The following is a 22,875-nucleotide window of genomic DNA, read 5'->3' as shown; positions in this document are numbered from 1 at the left end:
AAGCTTGACGTCTAATATTCGCCCATGTATCATGAGGGTCAGGGGGGGTACAAGTCAGGCTCTTTATCAGGATCAACGGGCCCCGGGTCAAGCGGATCTTCCTCAGGAGGGTAGCCTGCGGCACAGACCTTTAAGGGTCCGGGCGACTTAGCACATCGCGGAGGTAGCGGAGGGGGAAGCAAAGGCGGAGCTGATGAAGGTTCCCCCTTAGTATCTGGAGAGTCTTTATGGCCCTTTTTCTGTGCCTTAATAGCCTCAAAGATTATTTCTCCACCACGGAAGCAAACGCTGAGCCTCGGCATTCCCTGACGTCGCTAAGTCCCACAACTTTACCCCCACATCGTCCCAAAGTTCCCGTGTAAAAATACTGGAGGCCGTAACAGTGGGGATCTTCATTTGTACCCACTTAAGCATAATCTTTAAGTCCTGCCCGGAAATATCTTTTTTATGTTTCCGGAGGAGCGTTTTCATAACTTTATATACATCTCTCTCTGCGGGGGACATCTGATTCCCCATGTTTCCCACAGCTCACCTCTTAAATCCAGAGGGATTCCTGGCCAGTTCCTGCTTCCTTTCAGCAGCTCATTCAAAGTTCCGTGGGACTCGCAGCAAGCCGCTCAGCTAGGCGGTTCACCACCCCATCACGTCGGGGTCACCAATTTGCCGCGATTGAGAGACGGGACGCTGCTTGATGCAAGCAAGATGTCAGTTCATTAGACGCGTTGGAAGGCTTTTTATACAGCTACTTAACAGTTACATAAATTACACAAATTCTATCATTTCTGATTGGCTTAGCTCTAAATGTTTCATTACAATAATCCCTCCTACCTGCGGTTTCGCTACATGCTAGAAGCTACAGTTTTGGAATGTGCTAAAAGCTACAGTGATAACTTGTTGCCTACTCCCTACTTCTTCAAGGTTATTTATCTCAGACCTGCAAGGCCAGTTGTTCCCTGGCTCCTCAGATTTATTTGTCTCAGGTCTGCAAGGTCGGCATACCCTCGAATTTCTTGCATACTCGTACTTTTCTGCTAGCCGCCCCCAACACAGGGCTTTCTCATTTCTAAAATAAATACTCACTTACTCAACCCCAAAATACTCAGTACATCTCCAAAAAGAAGAACAAACACTGCAGGGATGAATGCGGCACGTTGAGGGCCTGGATCCCAGCATGCCGTCTTTTGTGCAGGTTTGAACGGTTTTTTAACCACCACACCCCCCGCCCAACTTCCAGACATTTTGGGGCCGTGAGCCGCCTCTTTTGGGGGAACTCCGTGTAACCCCCACATGCCCCCCTCGCCTGCTCCTCCCCCGTGGGGGCTGGGGGATGGAGAGCCGGGGAGAGAAGAGGTGGGCGGAGGGGGAATGGCGGGGGCGGCTGAGCCGGCAGGACCTGCCCATCCCAGCCACCGCCGTCTCGCCCAAGCAGGCCTTCGCCGCCAGCCAGAGCGGCCTGGAGTATTGGCGAGCCATCCTGGCGCCGGAGAAACTGGACCAAACGCTCTTCTTGCACCAAAACTTGCATTTTTTAGAATCAATCAGGAACAGCAATGAGGCGCGGAGCAGGAATCTCCATGGCCAGCCATTCCGGGGGTCGGCGGGGGTTTAAATCCAGACCCGTGGCAGGGATTTGGGACGCCAACTATTTTGCCAAATTCCTGCGGTTTCGGCATCTCTTTGGCAGCGAGGAGGCGTGAACACGCCGCTGCCTCCTGGCACTCGCTCTCTCACCCTGCCTCCGGAGCCAAACTGCTCAAAACTCATCCCTTTCTATGGAATTAGAAAATCACTCAGCGCTGCAACTTCCCACCTCCTTTTCTTTTTTGAAAAGGAAACAGCCCCCAGGGTTTTTTGGTTAAAAACTCCCAGTCCTCCCAGCTGGCAGGGCTGCCGCTGACTCCAGCCTCACTGGGAGGCCTGTCTTCGATTTCGGGAGGCAGCCGGTTTCCCTTTGGAATCGTTAAGGGCTAGAGAAAAACGTTACTCTGAGGTCTATTTTTAAAAATACAAGCCTTGAGAAGCCAAAGGAGAACGTTCCCACCCGCCTTCTGCTTTGGGGAAAGGAGTTTGTGGAGGCCCAGACCTGAGCATTGGGCCTTTCAAGAGAAAAACGGAACCAAACTATAGATTTTTTTTTTTTCTACTGGACGTGAATATTCTACAAAAATTAAACAAAGTCATTCATGAATTTGGTGGCCCGGAAACAAAAAAAATCAGCCTTTTTTATACTGTCAGTAGAGACAAGACACCTTTCTTCCCATTTCCTTCCTTCAACTAATCGAACCCTCCATGCTCCCTCCCAACCGCCACGTTAATTTATGCAAATAAGCAGCAATTAATAAAATAAACACGCAACGGGTGCTTTACATATGATCGAGACACCTCATGGCCACCCAACAGCTTTAACCACCCCAATTCTGCTGCCCCAGAACCAGAGGAACGAGTTTTAAATCATTTAATTATCGCGCAAAGAGCTAGAGCGGGGCAAGAACTTTAAAACTGATGAACCAAATTTAATAAGTAAACAAAAAACCACACGTGAAAACTAACTTTATCTCTATCAAAAGGGTGCTGCAGTCCACATCTTAAACGCTGCACACGACCATCAGGGAAAAACATTGTTAGATATGATGAACGTTTTGGGGCGATTTCCCCTATTCCCTCTCTTTTTAGAGCGGGGGCGACAGCGTGTTCTCGAATCCTCAAAGCCCAGCCGCTGCCCAGATGCAGAGAAAAAGGTGGGTTTTTTTAAGAGAAACGGTAAAAACTGGCCTCGTGGTTGGTTTGGTGTCAGTTCCCGGGTGTTACGGGAGGAGGTCAGCGGAATGCGGGGGGTTTGTGGCTTCTCCACCCTTTAAAAACGCTCCCGGGGACCTTTTAAACATCTTGTGGGCGATGGAGTCTCATATGGGCGTTTCGCCCCTGGATCTTCTCAAACACCCTGAAAGTTAGAAAAGAAAGGGATTTTTAAGGCTTTTCTTTTTTTTTTTAAATTTGTTAGACCAAGCTTTGTTATTCCTACTTTTGGGAACTCTTATGCTTTGCTACATAGTTTGACAGAATTTTGGACGTTGGTGGTTCAACAAGGCAGATCGTGGGGGATTAAAATATTAGAATTAATTGTGCGATCGCTTAAAATGAGGTTGAATTGAAACTCGAGGCATTTTGCTTGGCGTAAGTGAGTGGAGTGGGGAAGCCTCAGGCTGCAAATCCCTACGAAGCTCGAGGGTTTTTTGGTCAAAATGGAGAAACGCTGTGATTCTTGCGCAAGGAGGGGCCGGTCTGAACCTCAGGGCTCGGTGGAGGGCCTCCCCGACTCTGAAAACACTGATTTTTTGGGGTTGAAAGCCAAATAAAACCGCCAAGCGGCCCCAGGGCAAGGGGAATCCTCAAGCGGCCCTCCCCCTCTGCCCCCCCCCGGGTCGTTTTCGAGCCTCAAAACAGCCGGGATTTCGAAGAAAAATGAAGAGCTGACCTTCCACACTCGCCGCAGGGGAAAAAACCTGGGTCTCCAGCGCTGCCGTCCCAGCACCAGGAAGGACCGGGATCGATGGAGGAGCTGCCGTCGCTGTTGCGCTCCTCTTCTTGACTCCCTGGCTTTGGATTTTCCTTGGGCATGACGCGGTGCCTCTTCTTTGTGCTGCAAAGGGCCTGTAAATCAGATGAAAAATAGCTTGAAACAGCTGCGGGCGGCAAAAGAATTAGAGTTTTTTGCGACAGAGGTACCGCGTTTTACCAGCCCAACCCCACCCGGGTGGACTCTGAAAACTAAACGGTCAAAAAAACCACTTTAGTTCGACTGGGAGAACCAGACCTTGAAAGAAAAACTGTATTATTTCTCTATTTTAAGCAGAAAGCGCTTTCCTCCCCAAAAATCTATCCAAAATGTGGAATTCCGAAGAAACGAAGCGGCGCGGCCGCCCCGTTTCTACCACCAAAAAATGACAAATATTTCTGTGAACCAAATCCGCTGTTGAGACATGGTTTTAGTCTGCATCTGCTGGGAGGAAAACCAGGAGCCATTTAATAAGGGAAACACGGCAGTAAAATATCCAAGGGGCAAATTGACGAGGATTCTCTCCCCCAGCACACAAGCAAGCCAAAGTGTTTGAAGCAGACGTTTTGTGGATGTGCTACAGCGACAGAAAGAACCCAGCATTTAGTATTCCTCCCCTTCCTCCTCTCTCTCCCCTTCCACTGAATCCACCCCCAGCTCCTCATAATCCTTCTCCAGGGCAGCCATGTCCTCCCGGGCCTCTGAGAGCTCCCCCTCCTCCATGCCCTCCCCCACGTACCAGTGCACGAACACCCTCTTGGCATACATCACGTCAAAGTTGTGGTCCAGGAGGGCCCAGGCCTCGGCAATGCCCGTGGTGTTGCTCAGCACACACACAGCGCGCTGCACCTTGGCCAGATGCCCCCCGGGCACCACCGTGGGCGGCTGGTAGTTGATGCCCACCTTGAAACGTGTGGGGCACCAGTCCACAAACTGGATGCTACGCTTGCTTTTGATGGTGGCGATGGCGGCCTTGACATCCTTGGGCACCACGTCCCCGCGGTACAGCAGGCAGCACGCCATGTACTTGCCGTGCCGCGGGTCACACTTCACCATCTGGTTGGCCGGCTCCAAGCAGGCGTTGGTGATCTCGGCCACCAACAGCTGCTCATGATAAGCCTTCTTGGCCGAGATGACGGGGGCGTAGGCAGCCAGTGGGACGTGGGTGTGAGGGTATGGCACCAGCTTGGTCTGGAACTCCGCCAGGTTGACACTGAGGGCCCCATCGAAGCGCAGGGAGGCCGTGATGGAGGACACGATCTGGCTGATGATCGTCCCAGCTAAGGGGGACAAGCTGGGGGACCCCCACCCCACCTCTGCCCTCGGCAGCGGGGCCAGGACGGACCCTCCACGCAGAGAGAAGGGGCCTGGCGCGGATTTCATCTCGAGCCCTCTTCCTCAGCCCAAAGCCACACAACTCCCTCTCTTTCTCAGCCCCCAAACCAGCCACGCCAGCCCCTTTGCCAGCCTCAGCAGCAGGAGTCCCGCTCTCCCTGGCAGGCCCCAAACCAGCTCCCCCTCTCTGCTTCCTCAGCCCCTCTGCAGCCCCCCTGGGCAACACTGAGGGAGCGCAGCCACCCCACAGCACCCCAAACCCCCCAGGACATAGGCACCCCGCGGGGAGCTGGGCCCAGCCACCCCCCTCACACCCGCCAAGGCCCCCCCTCAGGCCCCCCGTGCCCCCAGCCCCACTCAGGGCCCTCCCGCCCCACCCCACCACCCCTCGGGGCCGCCCACTCACCTTGATGCGCTCCAGCTGCCTCACCACGTGCTCGCGGGAGCCCTGCGGGCCTGGCCCGACCCACCACCCGTCCGCCGAGCCACGCTTTCCCCCCAGACCATCCCGCATTCATTTCCAGGCGGCCGCCGTTTTCCCCCGGCCCCCTCAGCTTCCGGAGCGCCCCGGCCCAGCCCGGCTCAGCTCCAAGAAGATCAGCCAGATGCAAAAGCTACCACCACCGAGCACCAAGTTCTTCAGAATGTTGTGTAGAATGTAGGAGGCTGGCAACGCTCCATGACAGCGCTTCGCCGGGCATTTCGGCACATTTCTAGCCAACTTTGACTCAAAAAACCTGCCGTTGAGGACTGGCCGAGCCACTGGGACAAGGTCAACGTCAGCTGGAAGGGCCTACGCAGCCTGGGCCTTGCACCAACCACATGCTGACTCCTCAACAGGGGTTCCCTCGTCCCCCCTTTTCCCAGAGTTTGCTCTTTTTCCAATGGCTGGGCGCACATTTTAGTCTTTCATCAGCCAAAACCCCCCAAATCCCTGGCCATTCTGCCCGGAAGGTATCAAAAAAAACACCCGAGAGGTAAATCATTCCGCCAAGACCATCCTTTAGCCTTTCTTGCCATCCTCAAGTATTTTGAATTGCGCATTTCTAACGCTTAGATTAAGTTTATACCCCAAACAATGTCGCACAATCAAATCAGGTCGTGGGTTTAGGAGGAACTTAAACCGCAACTCCAAAGTGATTAACAGGTTAAGTATTTCCCATAAATTCCACCAACAGGCCCCTGGAACCTTTACCAAGTCTGTTACCAATAGTGTTAATTACCACCAAACCCATTCCTGCTGCGTTATCTGAATAGAATTGGGGGTATTTTAAGGGAGGTGTGATGCTGAGCGCCTAAAGTGGTGACCGGTGGCTCACAGAAGCCATTCCAGCACGGGATTTTTGCTGAATACACTCAAAAATCACTAAAATCACCACCCACCTCCTTCCCTGCTGGCAAATTCGTTGTCATGGATGGTACCAAGATGTTTACCAGTAACTATTTTTGAGAAAGAAAATAATTTACAGCTTTAAAATCAGTTATGACAGGAAACTAGGACAAAACATAGAAATAACCTTGTAGTTTTCAGCCCCCCCAATCCTTCTCTCTTTGTCTCAGAAAGAAAGACCAAAAAAAAGTCAAAAATGCACCTTTCTTACTTTAAAAACTAGGACTTGATTTCAGTTTAGTTACACCTCAGTAAATCTGTGCAAATGTGTGGAAGTTCTCTGAAACGTTGAGGCCACTCGTCGTGTTGAGTACTATTTATCCTAAATTCTAAATTCAAAGTTGCCCCTAAGTGATACAAACCGTGTTAATTTGTGACATGAAACGGGAGAAGAAAGCTTTGCACTCTATTTTGATTTCTTTCTCATTGGAAATAATGCCATGAGCCATCTTCTTGAGTATGAGCTCTGTTTCTACAGATCTGAATAAAAGAGCCCTCAACCATAATCAGTTCACAAACGGAGTTGAGACCGGGCAGCATTTCCAGCTAAGGCAGTTCCAAGCAAACAAAAGAGACGAAGAGACGTTACAGGACACCAGCAGGGAAGGGGCTTAAAAAGAGGCCTCTTTGGTTGTCCCAGTGCTGCTGGAGCGTTCCTCTTCTTTTCTTAAAACAGTCGTTTTTCTCCGTTCCTCCTCGAAAATAACTTTTAATTGCTCCTACCCTCTGAAGAGTGTGACTGCTGCAGAATTAACCACTGTGATGAGTCCCTCTCTTAGGCTGAGCCCAGCCTCAGTGTCTGGGGTCGCTCCTGCCGTGCCGTGTCTCACCTGTGCTGCGCTGCTCCCTGCATTTACTTCTGAGGGGTTCTGGTGCTGCAGCGAAGGAAGGTGCTCTGGGGAGCCATGGAAAGCAGAAACACCGTAGGGAGGTTGGGAGCATGGGAGGAAGCAGTCTAGGTGACACCACTTTTCATAGTCCTCAGAAAGAAAGCGAGGAAGCTTTCTGTCCTGTTAAAATCTTAGCTCCTGGTTGAACCTGCTTCCTGCTTTGCTCTCCTCTGTGACCAGGTGCAACCCCGTGTGCAGTATCTCTTAGCCCAAAGACAATGCTGAGTTTGGGCTCTTGCCCTGGGAATCAGAGGAAAAAGTTCTTTTCCTCCTATTTGCAAGCCACTTAGTTCTCATCTCCTGCGGTTGGTCGGTGGCGGATGGTGCAGGCGAGCGGTTGGCATGAGGCACCTCCTGTTGGTGCTGCTGCTGCTGGGTGCCATGTGGGCGGACGACAAGGAGGAGGAGGAGGAGGACGTGGGCACAGTGGTGGGCATCGACCTGGGCACCACCTACTCCTGCCTGTGTGGGCATCTTCAAGAATGGCCAGCTGGAAATCATCTCCAACGACCAGGGGAACCGTATCACGCCGTCCTATCCTACGTGGCATTCACGCCCGATGGGGAGCACTTGATCGGGGACGCCACCAAGAACCAGCTTACATCCAAACCCGAGAACACTGTGTTTGATGCCAAGCGGCTCATCGGCCGCACCTGGAATGGCCCTTCCGTGCAGCAGGACATTGAGTACCTGCCGTTCAAGGCTGTTGAGCAGAAAGCCAAGCCCCATATTCAAGTCGATGTTGGAGGTGGACAGACAAAAATCTTTGCTCTTGAAGAAATTTATGCTATGGTCCTGACAAAGATGAAGGAAACTGCAGAGGCTTACCTGGGGAAGAAAGTTACCCATGCTGTTGTTACTGTGCCAGCCCACTTCAATGATGCTCAGCGTCAGGCTACAAAGGATGCTGGTACCTTTGCTGGGCTGAATGTGATGAGAATCATCAATGAGCCAACGGCTGCTGCCATTGCTTATGGACTGGACAAGAGCGAGGTCGAGAAGAACATCCTGGGTTTGACCTGGGTGGTGGAACACTCACCCTCCTCACCATTGACAATGGAGTCTTTGAAGTTGTGGCTACTAATTGTGGATGCCGAAGGACCTGCGGACGCGGCACCCGGAACGAGCCCTGGAGTTCTCATCGCTCTCACTGGCGGCAAACCGTGGGATAAGTAAACAAGCCCTAGCTACACAGCACCTGGGCCATGATAAGAGGAAGAAAAGGAGAGAGCGCTGAAGGCCAGCCGGGTTGCTAAAGATGACTAGCTTGTCTTGGTTTACACCATGTATGGTATGTGGTATGTGTGCTATGTGCTGTGTAATCACATGATAAGGATGTAGCAGTGGGAAATTGCTAGCTCTGTTGCAGAGGGTATTTAAGGAGGCTGCTGCCTAAAATAAAGTGATTTCGTTTGTGCACCAAACGGAGTCCATGCCTAATTGCCACAAATGGTGCCCCGTGTGAGACGGAGCGATTAACGAGGTTTGACCAGTGGCGAGCCCCACAGAACTTAAGTGCTGCTGAAAGGAAGCAGGAGCCGGCTTCAATCACCTCGTCAAGAGAGGTGAGCTGTGGGGAGCTATGGGGAGTAACAAATCTTCAGAAGAAAAATCGGGACTAGGGCTAATGGAGGGACTCTTGCGGAAACATCACGTATATACGAGCCTCCAGACCTTAAAAAAGATACTGAAATGGGTCTCTGTTAATTGCGATGGTGTCAGTGCAATCGCTATTTTTAGTATAAAAATGTGGGACGCAGGAGGGGTTAAACTTTGGGCCAGAGCCACGAAGGTGGACAAGGTTGCCCCAGGTAGATAGACCAGGGTGGGCCGTAGAACCGATGGAAGTCCTGAAATATTGGTGGAGTTTTCACCAGCCGACACGCTTACGCTCTCGGGAACGGCTCGCCCGTGCAGGGCGTATGGCTGGCTGTTCGTTGTTTGTCTATAAGATCATGGTTGATCAGGAGAAGGAGCTGAGCCAAAATCTATAGGATGCTCTGTAGGAAAATGAGGAACTTCAGGGTGAGCTCTTGTTGCAAAGGCAAACTTTTATGTCAGTCGTAAGTGATGAAAAAAAAAAAGAAAGAAAAAACAAAAAAAAAGAAAAAAGAAAACAAAAGAAAAAAAAAGAAAAACGAGAAAAAAAGAAAAAAAGAAAAAAAAAGAAAAAAAAAGAAAAAAAGATAAAGAGAAACCCAAACAGGAACAATTAGACGGGGAATGTGCCACATTAGCACAAAAGTATGCCATACGCGCTACGAGAAAGCAGCAGAAAAAGAGAAATAGGACACCTGATTCAAAGCAGTACCATAGAGATATGTTTTTGTTTTTTTCCTATATGTTATTGCATGCCCTGGTAAATTACTCTGTGTTATACCCTGCGAGACTAAATGGACCCCAGCACCCCTCTGCACAATACCCTGCGGCTCCAGGATAGCCCAATTGCTGTATTTTGGTGCCTGTCCCCCGAAAGTTGTTCAAACACAAAGGGGGAACCGAGGCTTTGGCTCAGCCAGGAACCCACAGATACTACGGACGCAATCCGTCAGTGCTGGCCGACCATTGATGCAGTGCACATTAACGATGCAAGGAAAGATCCTGTTTGCATGAGCGGTATTCCGGACACCGGAGCGGATGTCAGAGTCATCTCTAAAGACAGATGGCCTGTGAACTGGCCGTTAGTACAAATGGGGAAGGCATTAATGGGCATTGGCGGGAATGCTTTGTCTTTACAGAGCAAACACATAATTCAGACCCAGGGGCCTGAAAATCGTGTTGCCTCAGTCCGTCCTTTTGTGTTAACTACGCCAATTACTTTATGGGGCTGAGACCGTATGAGCCAATGGGGAATACAGATTGGGTCACATTTGTCTTAGGGGCCACTGATGTGCAAGCCACCTTAAACTTAACCTGGAAATCTAATAACCCTGTTTGGGTGGAACAGTGGCCCTTGTCACGCGAAAAGTTGCGCCACCTTCATCAGCTAGTTGAAGAACAGCTCCGAGAAGGCCATATAGTCCCAACGACCAGTCCATGGAATTCGCCTGTGGAATTCGCCAGGTCTAAGTTACCCTGAAATTTTGATTTTCACCTTACTAATGTACTGGGAATGTTGTGATCTGCGTGAGCATTTAGATAAAGCCTATAATTGCAGAAGTGAAGCTGTGGAGGCATTCTTTCGGAGCCTCAAGGAAGCTGTTCACGGTAGAAACCAGAACACGTAAAAGTCACAGCAGAAGAAGCCTGCACATAATAACCTTACAGCCTGTGAAAGCCAAGGAGTGTCATTACAAGTAAAATACCAGAATTTTTTACTCCAGAGAACAAGATTGCTGTGCGCTTTGAAAAACAAAACCAAACCAAACCAAACAGCTTGCTTCAGCGGAACCTAGGGTTTTTTGCAATACAGGGGATCAAGTATTAACTAAAGTATTCCACGTAATGGTTACGAGAATGTACATGCTGCAAGACTGAACTCCTATTAGCAGCAATATCCTGCCAGTACTATTCATGCTGACTAGTACTCTACTTCTTGAGTAAATCAGCAATTTTTATGAATACCCCGAAAGGTAAATACAAGACAAACTCTGTTCTGCACTCCTTCGGAGCAAAGATGGAAGGTGGCAGCTGAATGATAACACACTTTAAATGATGATGACAAAAGAACTTCTGTTGAAGGATAACGCTATCTGTATCAGGAAGATGGAACACGACCCATTCAGTACAGATTAGACAGTGATGGCCAATACCTGAGCGTGACTGAATCTCCTCAGGATAAGGCAGTTGGAACTTCAAAAAACAAATGAAGTCTCCCCAGTTCTGAGGCTTTGTGAGTACTTCTTTTACTCCTGATATAATGCAGAACAACCTCAAGAACACTCCAGTTAAAGATTAAGAACACCTATAGCACTCTGGGCAATTAATTACATAGAGGAAGAAATACCTCTGCCAGGCCCTTTTTCCTCCTGCCTGTTATCTGTGATTCATTACGGAGAAGGGCTTAGGACGGCTTCTCAGAGCTGCCCACTGCTACACAACTCCTTGGGAAAAGGAGAACTAACCCCCCCAACACGCTCAACAGGGTGAGGCAGCGGTAGCTAACAATCTGCCCACAATACTTTTAATAGTGTCTATTGAAATGAGCGTAAGGCGGCAGTTAAATACAGTTCTTTTACAAAGTACCAAGCTTGCAGGAGGTACAACGTGCAGCCCCAGGAAATACAAAACTCTTAAAGCAACGGCAATGTTCCTAATGTAACCCTACAAGTCGACCTCTGTGCAGTATGAAAATAAGAGAACTTGGAGAAAAATACATAGCCAGGGCGCACCGGAAAACAAGATGTTGCATTGTTATTAAGATGTGTTCTGCTGCTTGGTCTGCACTGAACACACAAGCAACTGCCCTCAGTGTCATGTGAAACTCTGTTTTTAAAGATCTAATGAACCAAGAAAGACAGTAATTCCACTGGGCAAAAAGAGAGTTTTGCAAAATCTGACCGTGAAAACTTTTCAAATGTTTCCATTTTCCAGCTGTTCACTGACAAAAGACGTGAGGCCTGCCACTCAGCCAAAACTTGCAAAGAATAGGCAAAAAAATGAAATAAAATACAGCACATATAGAGAAAAGATATCTTAAAAAACTGCTGGAAAGTTCACCTACCCATTTTAAAAGTGAATCATCTTCCAAAGTATTGTGATTGGATAAATTACGGTAAGAGTTAGTATGATGGTCCAGTATGTCTATATTCTTAGTATTATTACGCTAAGAATTCGTGTAATGGTCCAGTAACATTACATTAATATTTTGGGCTTAAAATAGTCAAACTGAAATATTTGACTTATAAAAAAGGTGGAATAAAATTGAAGTTCTTTCACGGTCCTCCACTCAAAGAAAACAGCAGCAAGTGAGTATACGGACCTGTATTCTATTCCTTTCAGATCATGTAAACATGTCACACCTTCAACTCGCCTATTATGTTAAGTACTGACTACCACCAGAAAATGTGAGCAGGATTACTCTAAACTTGTGTCTTACCAATAAAGGGGACATCAATTTCGAATCTATACATAGAGGAGTATATGAACAACTACATGAAGAAAACAACCCAAACAGATTTAGTCTTTAATGGAAGAAAAACCTCCAAGCCAACCAAGCCCGAGAAAAAATATCTGCCTACTGAAGAAAATAGTCGCTAGAATCAGTGACACATGTCACCTTCCCAATCACGTAACATTTTTGACTACAACCACATCAAATCCTATTGACTCAAGATTGGGTTAGGTGTATCACACCATCTTACCTGCAGTCCATCTTGGTATTGAACAGCTGCCTGCAGAGCTTCAACAAGCTTATCTGCCCGTTCTTTCCGTGTTTTGCTTAAGGCATCCCAGGCAGAATTCAGCTGCAAATAGGTGAAATTTACTCCAGTGGACAAAAGAATGTTACTGCTGTATAATGTGCGTTCGCTAATTATTCACTCATCAATAACACCAATAAACTAAGCATGAATAGTTCATATTAATTCCATGTTAAAACTCTTGTTCTCCTTATCACTGCATAGTTACTTTCCTTCAGAACACACTCGACGTTCTGGATGACAAAAGCTGTAAAATTCAATACTGATTATTGAATAGTTTTCTTAACCTACGGATTACAGTCAATATGGGAAATAGTATTATTAAATCATTTGGAACTGCATCCTTATCAAAAAGGTAGCTTAAACATACACTGCTGAACACTGGAGAAATTGTCAGTACTCTGTAGTCATCCAAGCAGGATTGTCTCAGTCAGGATGTTGCACTTGGCATAAACCAGACACGTTTCAAATTTATTCTAGCACCCCTATTGCAAAAAAGAAGCCATCTGTTACATTAATCAGTGACTCTTTCACAAAAAACCTTTCTGTCTTTTACAGAACTTTTAACCCATAAATCAATAAAATAAAATTCTCTATACATTCTAAACTAATACGAGCCAAGATCCATTTACTTGAAAAGCAAACCTTATGTTATCATAAAAGCTTCAGGGGTATCTTACATTTGCCACAAAAAGTTTATTTTCAAAATTTGTTGGGGGCAGGGAGGGGATGGGATATTTCCCATACCTCATCTATACTCTTGTTGACAACAGGTTTGTCAGGCTCTCCACAAGCAGCTCTAAGTTCAGAGCCAAGGCTCAGAACTGTTGCTAGTTCCTCTTGTAGTCCATCAGTTTCTTCTTTAGCAGCCTACAAAGAGAAAAAAATTCAATGCCGCTAACACTAAATTTAATAATCTATGTACAGCTTGTTTTCAAGAGAGGACATGGCAGGATTCGGTCTGTGGTTTCTTTAAAGTCCCTTGGACTCACAATCTGACGCTTCAAACACAATCATCCTTTTGCAGGGTCAGAGTGAAATCAACTGACATCAGTCTAAATTATAACAATGGCTTATGATGTCATTTTGCATGAGATGAAAAAAAAAACCAGGAAGTTTTCAATTAGATTTCTTTAATCAGAGTGATTTCTTTTTCAGAGGTTGTCAGTCAACCTCAAATCTTTAACTATCAGCATGAATAATTACAGGCTTAGAGCATAATACATAGTGCAGGATACATGCGTACACCTTTCATTTAGATGTTCCCTATTACTCAGGGAATCTAAAGTACGTATAACTTTTAAAAGTCTCAGTGACGTGCTTATTATATACACGTTTATAAGCAGATATGCAAATATAAGGACAGGCACATGTTGCATGCTCATTGCAATTCAGAACTGGTACATGTTATTTACCACAGACTCTTGAGATATCACTAGAGTAAATTTCTACACAATTATCCCTCTTGGTTTCTAAAAAGATAGCCTCCTGTGGTATTTCATAGTAATTCTGCCTTTTCTCCGCATACTGTAAATAAAATAAGTCAACAAAATACTTTCTACTGACCTCAGCATCTTCTTGCTCTTGTGTGACTACAGACGGGTCAACTCCAGGTCCCTCCAGTTCTCCAATGAGCTCCTGAGTATCTTTAATAGTAGCTGCAAGAGCCACGTGACTACACCATAACTTCGCGGCTAGTTTCATTACATCCAACAATTTGGCCTCCCTCTCCTCAGTCAAGCTCCAGATGTCTTCCCAAATGAGGACCATTTGGTCTAGTTTATCTTGAACAGCTAAACAACAGAGGAACTAGATTACTACCTTGGCAAACGATTCTTGGCCATAAATCTCTCTACAGTTCTACAGCAGAAACATATGGGTATCTTTTAAAATTTAGACTGTAAAATTGTCTCCTTACAGCACTCCTTATAATCTTAAGTGGAAACAGCCACCATAACCCTAAAAAATAAAACAACGGTCATATCCACGATGAATTATTTTAAACAAATACTTTGCTTTTATACATCATCTCCAGCTTCTCCAGGAGAACACAATCCCCGGATCAGTGGTCATCAGAAATGAAGATTTTTATATGCTGCAGCTTGCTGCATTTCCACTACATGAAACTTTCCTCCCTCTATTACCTTTAGCAGATATATCCTTATCAACTCCTTCTGAGCGAGCAATCATTTCCTTCCCTCTCTGTTTAAGCGTCTCATACACCGGCTGAAGTTTTTCCAGATCCACTGACACGTTCTTATTTTCACTGATTTGCTCTTTAATCTTCTCAACCTCTGCTGAGATTGAAGGTGGCTGCCTCAGACGTTCAACTATGCCCTTCAGACTCTCAAGAGTTGGATCTGTCTTGTCATGAAACTGGTAGGGTGGTAAAGGACAAAAAAGTGGCAGAGAAATTAGGAAAAAGAAAAACAACTGAAAAATGGCATTTGAAATTCTCTTGGAAAAAGCTACTTTAAAATTAACATATTTAACATCTCTAGCCAACATATGTATGTGCCACTTGCAATACTGCCCTTCGTGGTTGTTCCCCTCTTTCAATATCTAAATTACAAAAATGACCTTGCAAAATGGTACTTCCTCTCAGATGGAAGAATTTTACTATGAAGTCTGGTTTCGGTCCTGAGACATTCCATCTGAAGATGGAGAGCCATGACTCATCGGCTCTTTCATGAGCCATTTCATCATTTTAGCAAGCTGTTTACCTGAGTAGTGTATGCATACTTTTTCATATCAGGACCAATATACTGGCATATAACCACTGGTTAAGATTCGATATGTAGGGTCATTCAAAAAGATGTTTGTTAGTGCCCAGGCGATGCTTGTTACTGCAGTAAAGGAACGTTACTTTCTGCAACTAAAAGCACACAACAGCGTGTGTTATGTTGACCCACAGTTGACTGAGCCCAGGGAGGTGTCCAGAAACTCAATTACAGCTCTGTAACATGATTCCATAGGTTAACATGTAACATGGCTCCATAGGTTATGTGGTGCCTTTGATGCGGAGTGCAACTTAAAATAATTTAAAACCTGAAGAGTTAAATAATTCTTCTTCCAGGACTGTCTAGACAAACACTGACGTAAACCATCGTAGTGCAGAGCCCTAATAATATATATTTATGTATCTTGATAAAAAAAAAGATTATATAAAATTACATTCCGGGCGTTACAATGTTTTGCTTTGCCATCTGCATATACCTTAACGTACAGAAAATGAACCTTAATGTATTGCGTAAATAATTAAGCATTTTCTCAACATCTGATTATACTCTACCTGTTACCAAAGAATGCATTTTTATTCTTGCTTTCTGTACTTAGCCAGTACAACATGTTAATGTCTACCGCATACAAAGCAGGGACTCCAATGCTAAGTAAATATCTTGATTTTCAAATGTGCAGCTCCATGCATCTTTCAGAGGTGTGAATAAGGAAGGTGTTTAGAATGACTAAAGTAAAACATAATGTCTATAACAAGTTCAAAAGCAGGATAATATGTCACTTCTCTTCCTTAGCTTCTTAAACTCAGTCCGTAGGGGCTAGGAATATGACATGAAGTACAATGACCTACGACAAAAATGATTTAGAATGTCGACTTGATGAGAACTTTAAGGTGTATTTCTTTAGTTAGTATTTTGGACCTGAGCAGAATATAGCACTTAATTTCCAGTGAACACAGAAAAGGGGGAGCTTCCTATCAAAGGAGCGGTATAGAACAAACCATTTTTATTCCGGTTTTTGTATGGGTTCATGTACAGTTTTACTGAGCTCTTTTCTGAATTTGGGGTTGAGTAAAAGAATTTCAGCTTGGGTTTAATGACAATTAACTCAATATTTAAAAGTCTCCAAAACGTGATACCTAACAATCCTCTGCCGAGGTTCACTGCATAGGCTGATGAATCTAAGATGGGCAGCTTTTATGGACGTGATCTGAATTTTATGCTCACGACAACATTTTGTGAGGTCTAATTTTGCTCGCAATACTTTTACATAACAGCTTAAGCACACGTTACGTTAAGTTCTTGTGGGTCTGCAACGAAGACCAAATGCTGGTACCGCTGCCAAACTACCCTCTAGTTCCGTTGGTAACGGACTGTAACTAAAGCTGCCAAGTTCGAGACACGACTGTATTCAAGTTAACTGATCAACAGTGACATCCATATACAAAGGAAGCATCAGCTAGTAACGGACCAGCAAGAGAAAAAAGAATAAAGTGAAAATAAAATCCCACACTTTTAGACCAAATGTTCCTTTTTTTTTACTTCAAAATTAAGAAGCAATACCGTTTTTCAACTGCAGCAGTCTTAATACCAATATATCAAATTATAACCCCTCAAGAAATAGAAAAATCAAGGCCATAAGCAGTGATACGAACATTCACAGGCCTTTAGGTTGAAAAATACAGAGAACACAGAAATTTAGTCTTGATACAGACATGTAAGATGACAATGTCTGCGTATCTTTCCATTTGAATGAACCCAATTATACTTTAAACTTAAATTGATACCTGGGTACACTGAGAAATGGCTTCATCCAGTGCCAGTGCGCGCTTTTTGACTTCTTCCTTAATTCTACTCTAAAGGGTGTCAGCTGCCACATATTCCTCTTGGATAGAAAAACCTTCCCCTGGGCTCAGCTCCCGCAACTGAGGCCCCGTTTTGTTCATCTTATCTATAGGAGGCTTGTGCTCAGCCATCAGCTCACGCAGTTGCTATAACAAACAAAACAACTTCTCAGTTTCTTATGCTTGCACCACCACATTACAGCTGTCCACACTTCTAACACAACCAGCTGGCGAGAAATTCCAAACAAATTCCCTTCATCCTAATGTCAAGCGCAAATAATATCGAACAAAGGTAGTGATTGCTCTGCCAGTGATGGCTCCCATTCCAACAGAGAGAGCTATCCAGGCTTTAAACACCACAATTAGAGACGCACTGGAAAGGTCCAGGCAATACTCTCGTAGGACAGATGATTGGTTACAGGCAAAATATAAGATGCTAACTATGCATATGATCTTGGCAACAGACACTCCCCATATCTAGTACCTATAATGACAGAAATGTCAACAATATTGCAGGCATGTGCATAACACCACTGCATATATACTTTTCGTGTTGGTATTTGTCACTTGCCTCAAACCCTTCCATTGAAGAACATCACAGAAAGAGGTACCGGCATTGCAAGAATATGAATTCAAATTATCCTTGCTTTAAGAAGAGGGAAGTAGCACAAGGAAGAGTCAAAGAAATCAGTGAAAAGGAGAAACGGACAAGGAAGACCGATTGGGAGAGACTATCAACCTAGTTTAGCAGTCTCCTCTCTGGCCACAAGACCCCTCTGTCTTCACAACAGCGCTATTTCTTAATTGACACAAAGTTTAGCAAGTAATTAATAAGTAAATTAAATTTTATCTCAGCTGTCTACTCCCTCTCATCATCCACCCCCTAAGTAAGTCAAAACTGTGCATAAAACTTGTGGAAGTGAAAGGTCACAAGGTGTCTTCCAACTTGCCAAAGGATTTGGGTTTTGTTTACTTGCACCCGTAGATCTGACAAAAGGGAAAGGTTTTTTGCAGGAGTAGCCCGATCCTTCCCTCCACTTTTATTTATTTTCTCAGCTCGTTCCTCCCTTTTCAGGAAAATCCCACTCTCTTGTGAGGCACTGTCCCTCCTGGTGCTGTGAACTCCATGCATTTCTACCCTATAGCCCCTGTGCAGGAACATGAGAGGCACATGCTCTGTTCCGCTCAGCTCAGACTTTGTTTAAGTTAATGAAGGCACAGAAAAGGGCCTGTATCAGTCTCGGTGTAAATACATCCTCTTGTCTTCAACTAAGCTTCTTCCCTTAAAAAGACATCCTGATACTGGCTTGCTTACTTGCTCCTCCCCAGAGGAGGAGAGGTTGAGAAGATTGAAAAGACAGTGACCATGACTCTCAGCAGCCCTCTGAGGGCAAAACAGCAATGAAAACACAAATCCCCCTGACTCTAGCTCTTACCCAGAATGTAACTCCTTGTGTACCTTGTAGCAGGGAAAATAATGCTGGTTAGCGGAGAAGAGGCAAAGGTGAAACTAAGGGCAGCCTGAAATTTTTTAGAAAATAATTTTGTGTGGTTTATTTCTGTGCACAAATAGATGATTTGACACAAGGCCCACAAGAGTGCACATTTCTGGGTCCAAACCTTACGCTAGTGCTCTGCCCACGGCTTAGTTCAAACCAAACTGACTGCGTGCTACTCACACAGAACCGACTCTATGAATTCCATGACTTGGAATAAAGACAGTCATCAGTAAATACATCAGAACAGAAAGGTAAGTAAATACAGAAAACGGTTTTCAATTCACATTCAGAACCTTTTTTTTTTTTCTGAATACAACAATAAATGACTTGGTCTTCTCCACGATCTACTATTGGGTAAACAATTCCAGTAAACAAGTATTCCAGATCAGATTACGTGTTAAAATTGCCTGACATTAATCTTCTACTTAACAATCAAATCCCAGCTAATGGCATAGCCCAGGGAAAATGCAAAAATAGAAGCTCATCTGAAGGGCCTCTCATGCAAGCAGAATGATTGGGGGGACAATCCTGGAAGTAAAGCAAGCATGATTTGGTTCACAGTGACTAAACAAGATAGTTTGTCAAGCTCATGTTATATAGCTAGTCTTAACAGAGCCTGTTTGTTCATTGTGGACATAACAGGAAGACAAATGAGTGAACCCACTGTTTACCAGTACATAGTAGTGGCATATCTTCATTAACTGGTCCCAGAGTAAACAAAAAAAAACAGAGTAAAACTTTGAAGCCGGGGTTCATCCTATCTAACTGGAGTCGCTTAATTGAGGCAGCTAAAAAAACCCCAATCCTAGTTACTCTATGCTCAGCAGGGAGAGAGAGGTCTGTCCAGTAGCCATATGGGTTTGACCCCACTGCACGGTGCGAGCTGCACACTCAGCCTGGGGCCTCTGTGCAGAGGAGAGAGAGAGAAACCAAGAGGCCCAGGGAGCAGGAAAGAAGGGTGACGGGGAAAGTAGAGGGAGAGGAAGGATGACAGAGAGAGAGAGGGACTTGGAGAAAAGAGAAAGGGCGGACAGGGAGCAGAGCACAGCAAGAGAGAGGAAGGGAGGTACAGGGAGGCGAAAAACAGGACCCAGAGGGAAAGGGGAAGGGCAGGGAGGAACAGGGAGGCAGAAGAGGGCTGACAGGAACCCAAGGGCCCAGGACTCACCGCAGCTCGCGGCTCTGCAGATCTGTCCTGTCGGCCTGTGCCAGCCTCCCCTCAGCCGACACAAGATGGCTGCCGGGAGCCTCGTGCCGGGTCCACAACTCCCAGCGTGCCCCGGGGCGCCCCCTCCTGCCCTCTGACCCCGCGGGAACCATGGCCGCCTCCCCGGGGCTGCCCTGGCCGAGGGCCAGGCCCTGGAGCACGGCTGGGAGGGAGAGAAGGTGGGGAGAGGGCAGCGGGGTTGGGGGAGAGGGGCGGGAAGGGCCAGAGGGCCGGGGAGAGAAGAGGGGAGCTGGTCAGGGAGGGGAGGGAGGAGAAGTGCTGGTGAGGAGCGGGCAAGAGACGCTGGTTAAGGACTCGTCTGCTGAGACATGGCTCAGGACCACACCAGGGCCAGCAGCGCTGCTTTCTGCATCCCGTGGCGGCGCTGGGCAGAGGGACGGGTTGGCAGGTCCCGGCACGAGGTACGTGTGTGGGACGTCAGGGTGACTCTCGCCTGGTTTTTCCCAGCAAAGCCCCAGCCGGTGCCAGCCCCGAGCTGCAGCCCCGGGGCCGAGGCTGCAGGAGCCGGGCATTTCTGCAGGTGCCGCACCTTGCCGTTGGCTGCCCTGGGCTTCCCCCCCGTTGTCTGCAGCTCTGCTTTCTGCCAGCTCTGAGGGCACCGCAGAATGGCTCTCCTGCTCCCCAAAGCTGTCCTGACCCATGTCTGCAGCTCGTGTGTGGCGTCTGCATCACACAGCGGTTTGGGGGTGGCAGCTCTCTCTTGTGGCACCCTGGGAATGGGGGCCAGGCAAACCCCATCTCTCCCTTTCGATCTTTGCCCCCCAGGGAGACCAAGCAGAGATGTACCATGTGCTGGAGAGCATCCTGCAGGGAGGCGACGGCTGATGGCAGAGCAGCGCTGAGAGCCTCCTGACAGCAAAGGTGCCCGGTGGCCGCAGAGGAGCCCAGGGGAGCTGATTCTTTTGGAGGCCACCAGGGCAGCCTTCCTCCGCCCCTGGATTTGGTGAGCGATGGAGCAGTGCAGAGCCGTCCCTCAGGCATGCAGGCCTCAGGAGGGCTTCCCAGTGCCCCAGTGAGAGATCCTGCTCCCAGGAAGCGCCTCCCCATGGAGCAAAGGCCATATCCAGCCACCCGGCGCTGGGTACGGCTGCCCCAAGGGGTGTCTCAAGGAGGATGGGGTCATCTGTCTGATGGCTCTGACACAGAAATGGTGAGCTGAAGCCCCGTGGCCATGGCTGGCTGGGTCAAAGTCTCCGAGTTTAGTGACATTTGGTGAAGTCCTGGGCTAAGTATCGCATGACTTGAAACATTGCTGAAAAAATGGTGGAGGTTTGTCTGCGTGTTCTGGATGCTTCTGGATGCTGGACTGTGGCTAGGAGGGAATGTGCTTAGTTATCTCTCAAAGGGAGACAAAGTAAGTGCCTAAGTAAGGGTCAGCGTAACTCTTCAGAGCTTTGGCTGTTTAAATGTTGACCTGAACTTCTACAGAAACGGTAAAACGCTTGCACTTCTCTTCTAGTTCATGCGTGGGTACAGGGAAGAAGGCAGCAGACGTACACATTAGCTAAACCCTCTTTTTATTGCTGGCGGTAAAGGCGCCTCTCGGCTGGGAGCCCGAGAAGGACCCCGTGTTACAATTCTTGCTCCCTTACATGCCATCCTAAGGCGATTCACATATGCATTGTTACAGTCTAGGAAACCTATTGGCTTTGGCCATGAGATCGCCTGTTACCATTCACTTTGGAGGAGTTGTTGACGTGACCCGCTTTGCAAGCACGCTTCGTTCATATTTAGTAGCTGAGTTTGCCCTCTTTCGTTGCACCTTGGCGGCTTTCACCTTGTTTCCGTCTGGTTTCTTGTAACAACAGACCCACTTGCATAAGTGAGCTCACTGCTGGTCAAGTTCTCTTGCGCGTGTCTCGGAAGCCATCTTTACCAAGGAGCTTTTTCTTTGTAGCCCAGTGCGCTGGTCAGCTTTTTCAGCAGGGCTAGTTCAGAGCCTACGCGGCAGGACACAGCTGCTGCATCAAAAGTTTGCCTTCTATCCCACAGGAGCTTGATGGTGAAAGCGCCATTTCTAGCTTTACGAAGGAGACAGAGAGGACCAAAGCTCCCTGAGCTTTGTTGGGCTGAGCTGGCCTTCGGGATAACTCGGCTCCTTCCTTTGCCACTTGCTTGGCTACTTTTTTCCAACCGTTGATGGTTTACTGCCCACTTCTCCTCAACGGCCATCCTCTTGCAAAGGTAATTACGATTTGAACTTTAGGACAGATGGTACAGTAGGTAGATACGGGATCAAAGTATAGGCTGTTCTCTACCTTGGGAAGGGTAGGATGAGCAATTACACCTTGATAGGCTGTCCAGGTATGCGCTATGGGTAGAGTTCCTATTTGCTAATTGTTGTTTCTTTAGCATGTGCTGGGGGCTCGGTCTGGAATGACAAGAAGCCCACCCTGACTGATGCGGTGGGAAGGGAGACAGCAGAGGAGCACAGCAAAGGCAGCTGTTAAAGGAGCGGCTGAAAGCCAGTGCCTCCTGCATCCAAGGTGGGAAAGTGTGGGCTGGAGAACCAGAGGGCTCTGCTGCTAAAGGCAGCCACAGGGAAGCAGCAGGTCCTCTTCCGTGAAGGTGACGCACAGTGCAGCCTTCCCAAAGGGCCTTGGTAACTGCTGTCAGTGAGAGTCCTGTGACAGGGCCAGGAGGGCCATCAGCCTGCAGCTGTGCAGCGGTTGTAACTACCGCTGAAACCGTTGTAGAGGGGGATGCTGTGCTGTGGGTTTGGCTTGGGGTTCTTTTCTTAACTATTTTGTTGGGGTGCAACTATTTCTTTGCACTCAGGTGGGGGGACTGGCGCTGATCTTCTCTTTCTGGAGCGTGTCCTGGCATCCTTTGTCACCCAGAGCTTTCCCCTCTGTTCCTGAAGAGGAGCGATGTCCCCGAGCTGCGGGGCTGTGCTCTCCGCACCCAGTTCATCAATAAATTTGTTGTGTTTCATAAGATACTGGTTTTGCACAGATACATAGTGAAGGTAAGGGTGTTTTCCATGTGAAAACACAAAAATACCCCAGTGGTTTTCAGAGCACAGCTAGGGAATACGT

The 22,875-nt window shown here is 47.2% G+C and overlaps 2 protein-coding genes and 2 pseudogenes across 3 annotated transcripts; 2 read left to right on the top strand and 2 right to left on the bottom strand.

The window, feature by feature from the left end:
* Window positions 1-12,883, top strand: part of LOC141736955 (endoplasmic reticulum chaperone BiP pseudogene) — a 37,876-nt pseudogene extending 24,993 nt beyond the window's left edge.
* LOC141736956 (endoplasmic reticulum chaperone BiP pseudogene) overlaps window positions 1-22,875 on the top strand; it is a 134,311-nt pseudogene that overhangs the window by 13,781 nt on the left and 97,655 nt on the right.
* LOC141736966 (microtubule-actin cross-linking factor 1, isoforms 6/7-like) lies at window positions 2,141-19,868 on the bottom strand. 2 transcript variants are annotated; one of them, XM_074571637.1, is made up of 7 exons: window positions 19,778-19,868; window positions 14,676-14,907; window positions 14,098-14,324; window positions 13,279-13,401; window positions 12,475-12,576; window positions 3,476-3,651; window positions 2,141-2,941 (listed from the first exon to the last, which is right to left on the bottom strand). In XM_074571637.1, the coding sequence occupies exons 2-7, from the start codon at window positions 14,719-14,721 to the stop codon at window positions 2,878-2,880; spliced, it is 738 nt and encodes a 245-aa protein (XP_074427738.1). In that variant the 5' UTR covers window positions 14,722-14,907; window positions 19,778-19,868; the 3' UTR covers window positions 2,141-2,877. The 2 variants fall into 2 exon arrangements, with proteins under 2 accessions (XP_074427738.1, XP_074427736.1); XM_074571635.1 differs by lacking the exon at window positions 19,778-19,868 and adding an exon at window positions 17,054-17,257.
* Window positions 4,104-7,134, bottom strand: LOC141736945 (tubulin alpha-1B chain-like). Its single transcript, XM_074571617.1, has 4 exons — window positions 7,112-7,134; window positions 6,644-6,761; window positions 6,087-6,186; window positions 4,104-4,836 (listed from the first exon to the last, which is right to left on the bottom strand). The coding sequence occupies exons 1-4, from the start codon at window positions 7,132-7,134 to the stop codon at window positions 4,160-4,162; spliced, it is 918 nt and encodes a 305-aa protein (XP_074427718.1). The 3' UTR covers window positions 4,104-4,159.

The sequence above is a fragment of the Larus michahellis genome, unplaced genomic scaffold (genome assembly GCF_964199755.1).
Source record: "Larus michahellis unplaced genomic scaffold, bLarMic1.1 SCAFFOLD_78, whole genome shotgun sequence".
NCBI classification, from domain to species: Eukaryota; Metazoa; Chordata; class Aves; order Charadriiformes; family Laridae; genus Larus; species Larus michahellis.
The sequence above is the reverse complement of the archived record's forward strand: the minus strand, read 5'-3'. Positions and strand labels throughout refer to the sequence as shown.

Coding starts and splice junctions, on each gene's coding strand:
- LOC141736966 (XM_074571637.1), bottom strand. CDS start 14,721: ATGATTGCTCGCTCAGAAGGAGTTGATAAGGATATATCTGCTAAAG. Junction 13,402..14,097: donor AAGAGCAAGAAGATGCTGAG/GTCAGTAGAAAG, acceptor TTCTCTTTGTAG/GCTGCTAAAGAAGAAACTGA. Junction 12,577..13,278: donor TCAACAAGAGTATAGATGAG/GTATGGGAAATA, acceptor ACCTATTTGCAG/CTGAATTCTGCCTGGGATGC.
- LOC141736945 (XM_074571617.1), bottom strand. CDS start 7,134: ATGCAGGGAGCAGCGCAGCACAG. Junction 6,762..7,111: donor CAGGGAGCAGCGCAGCACAG/GTGAGACACGGC, acceptor TCTTTTATTCAG/ATCTGTAGAAACAGAGCTCA. Junction 6,187..6,643: donor TCATGTCACAAATTAACACG/GTTTGTATCACT, acceptor TCACCACTTTAG/GCGCTCAGCATCACACCTCC.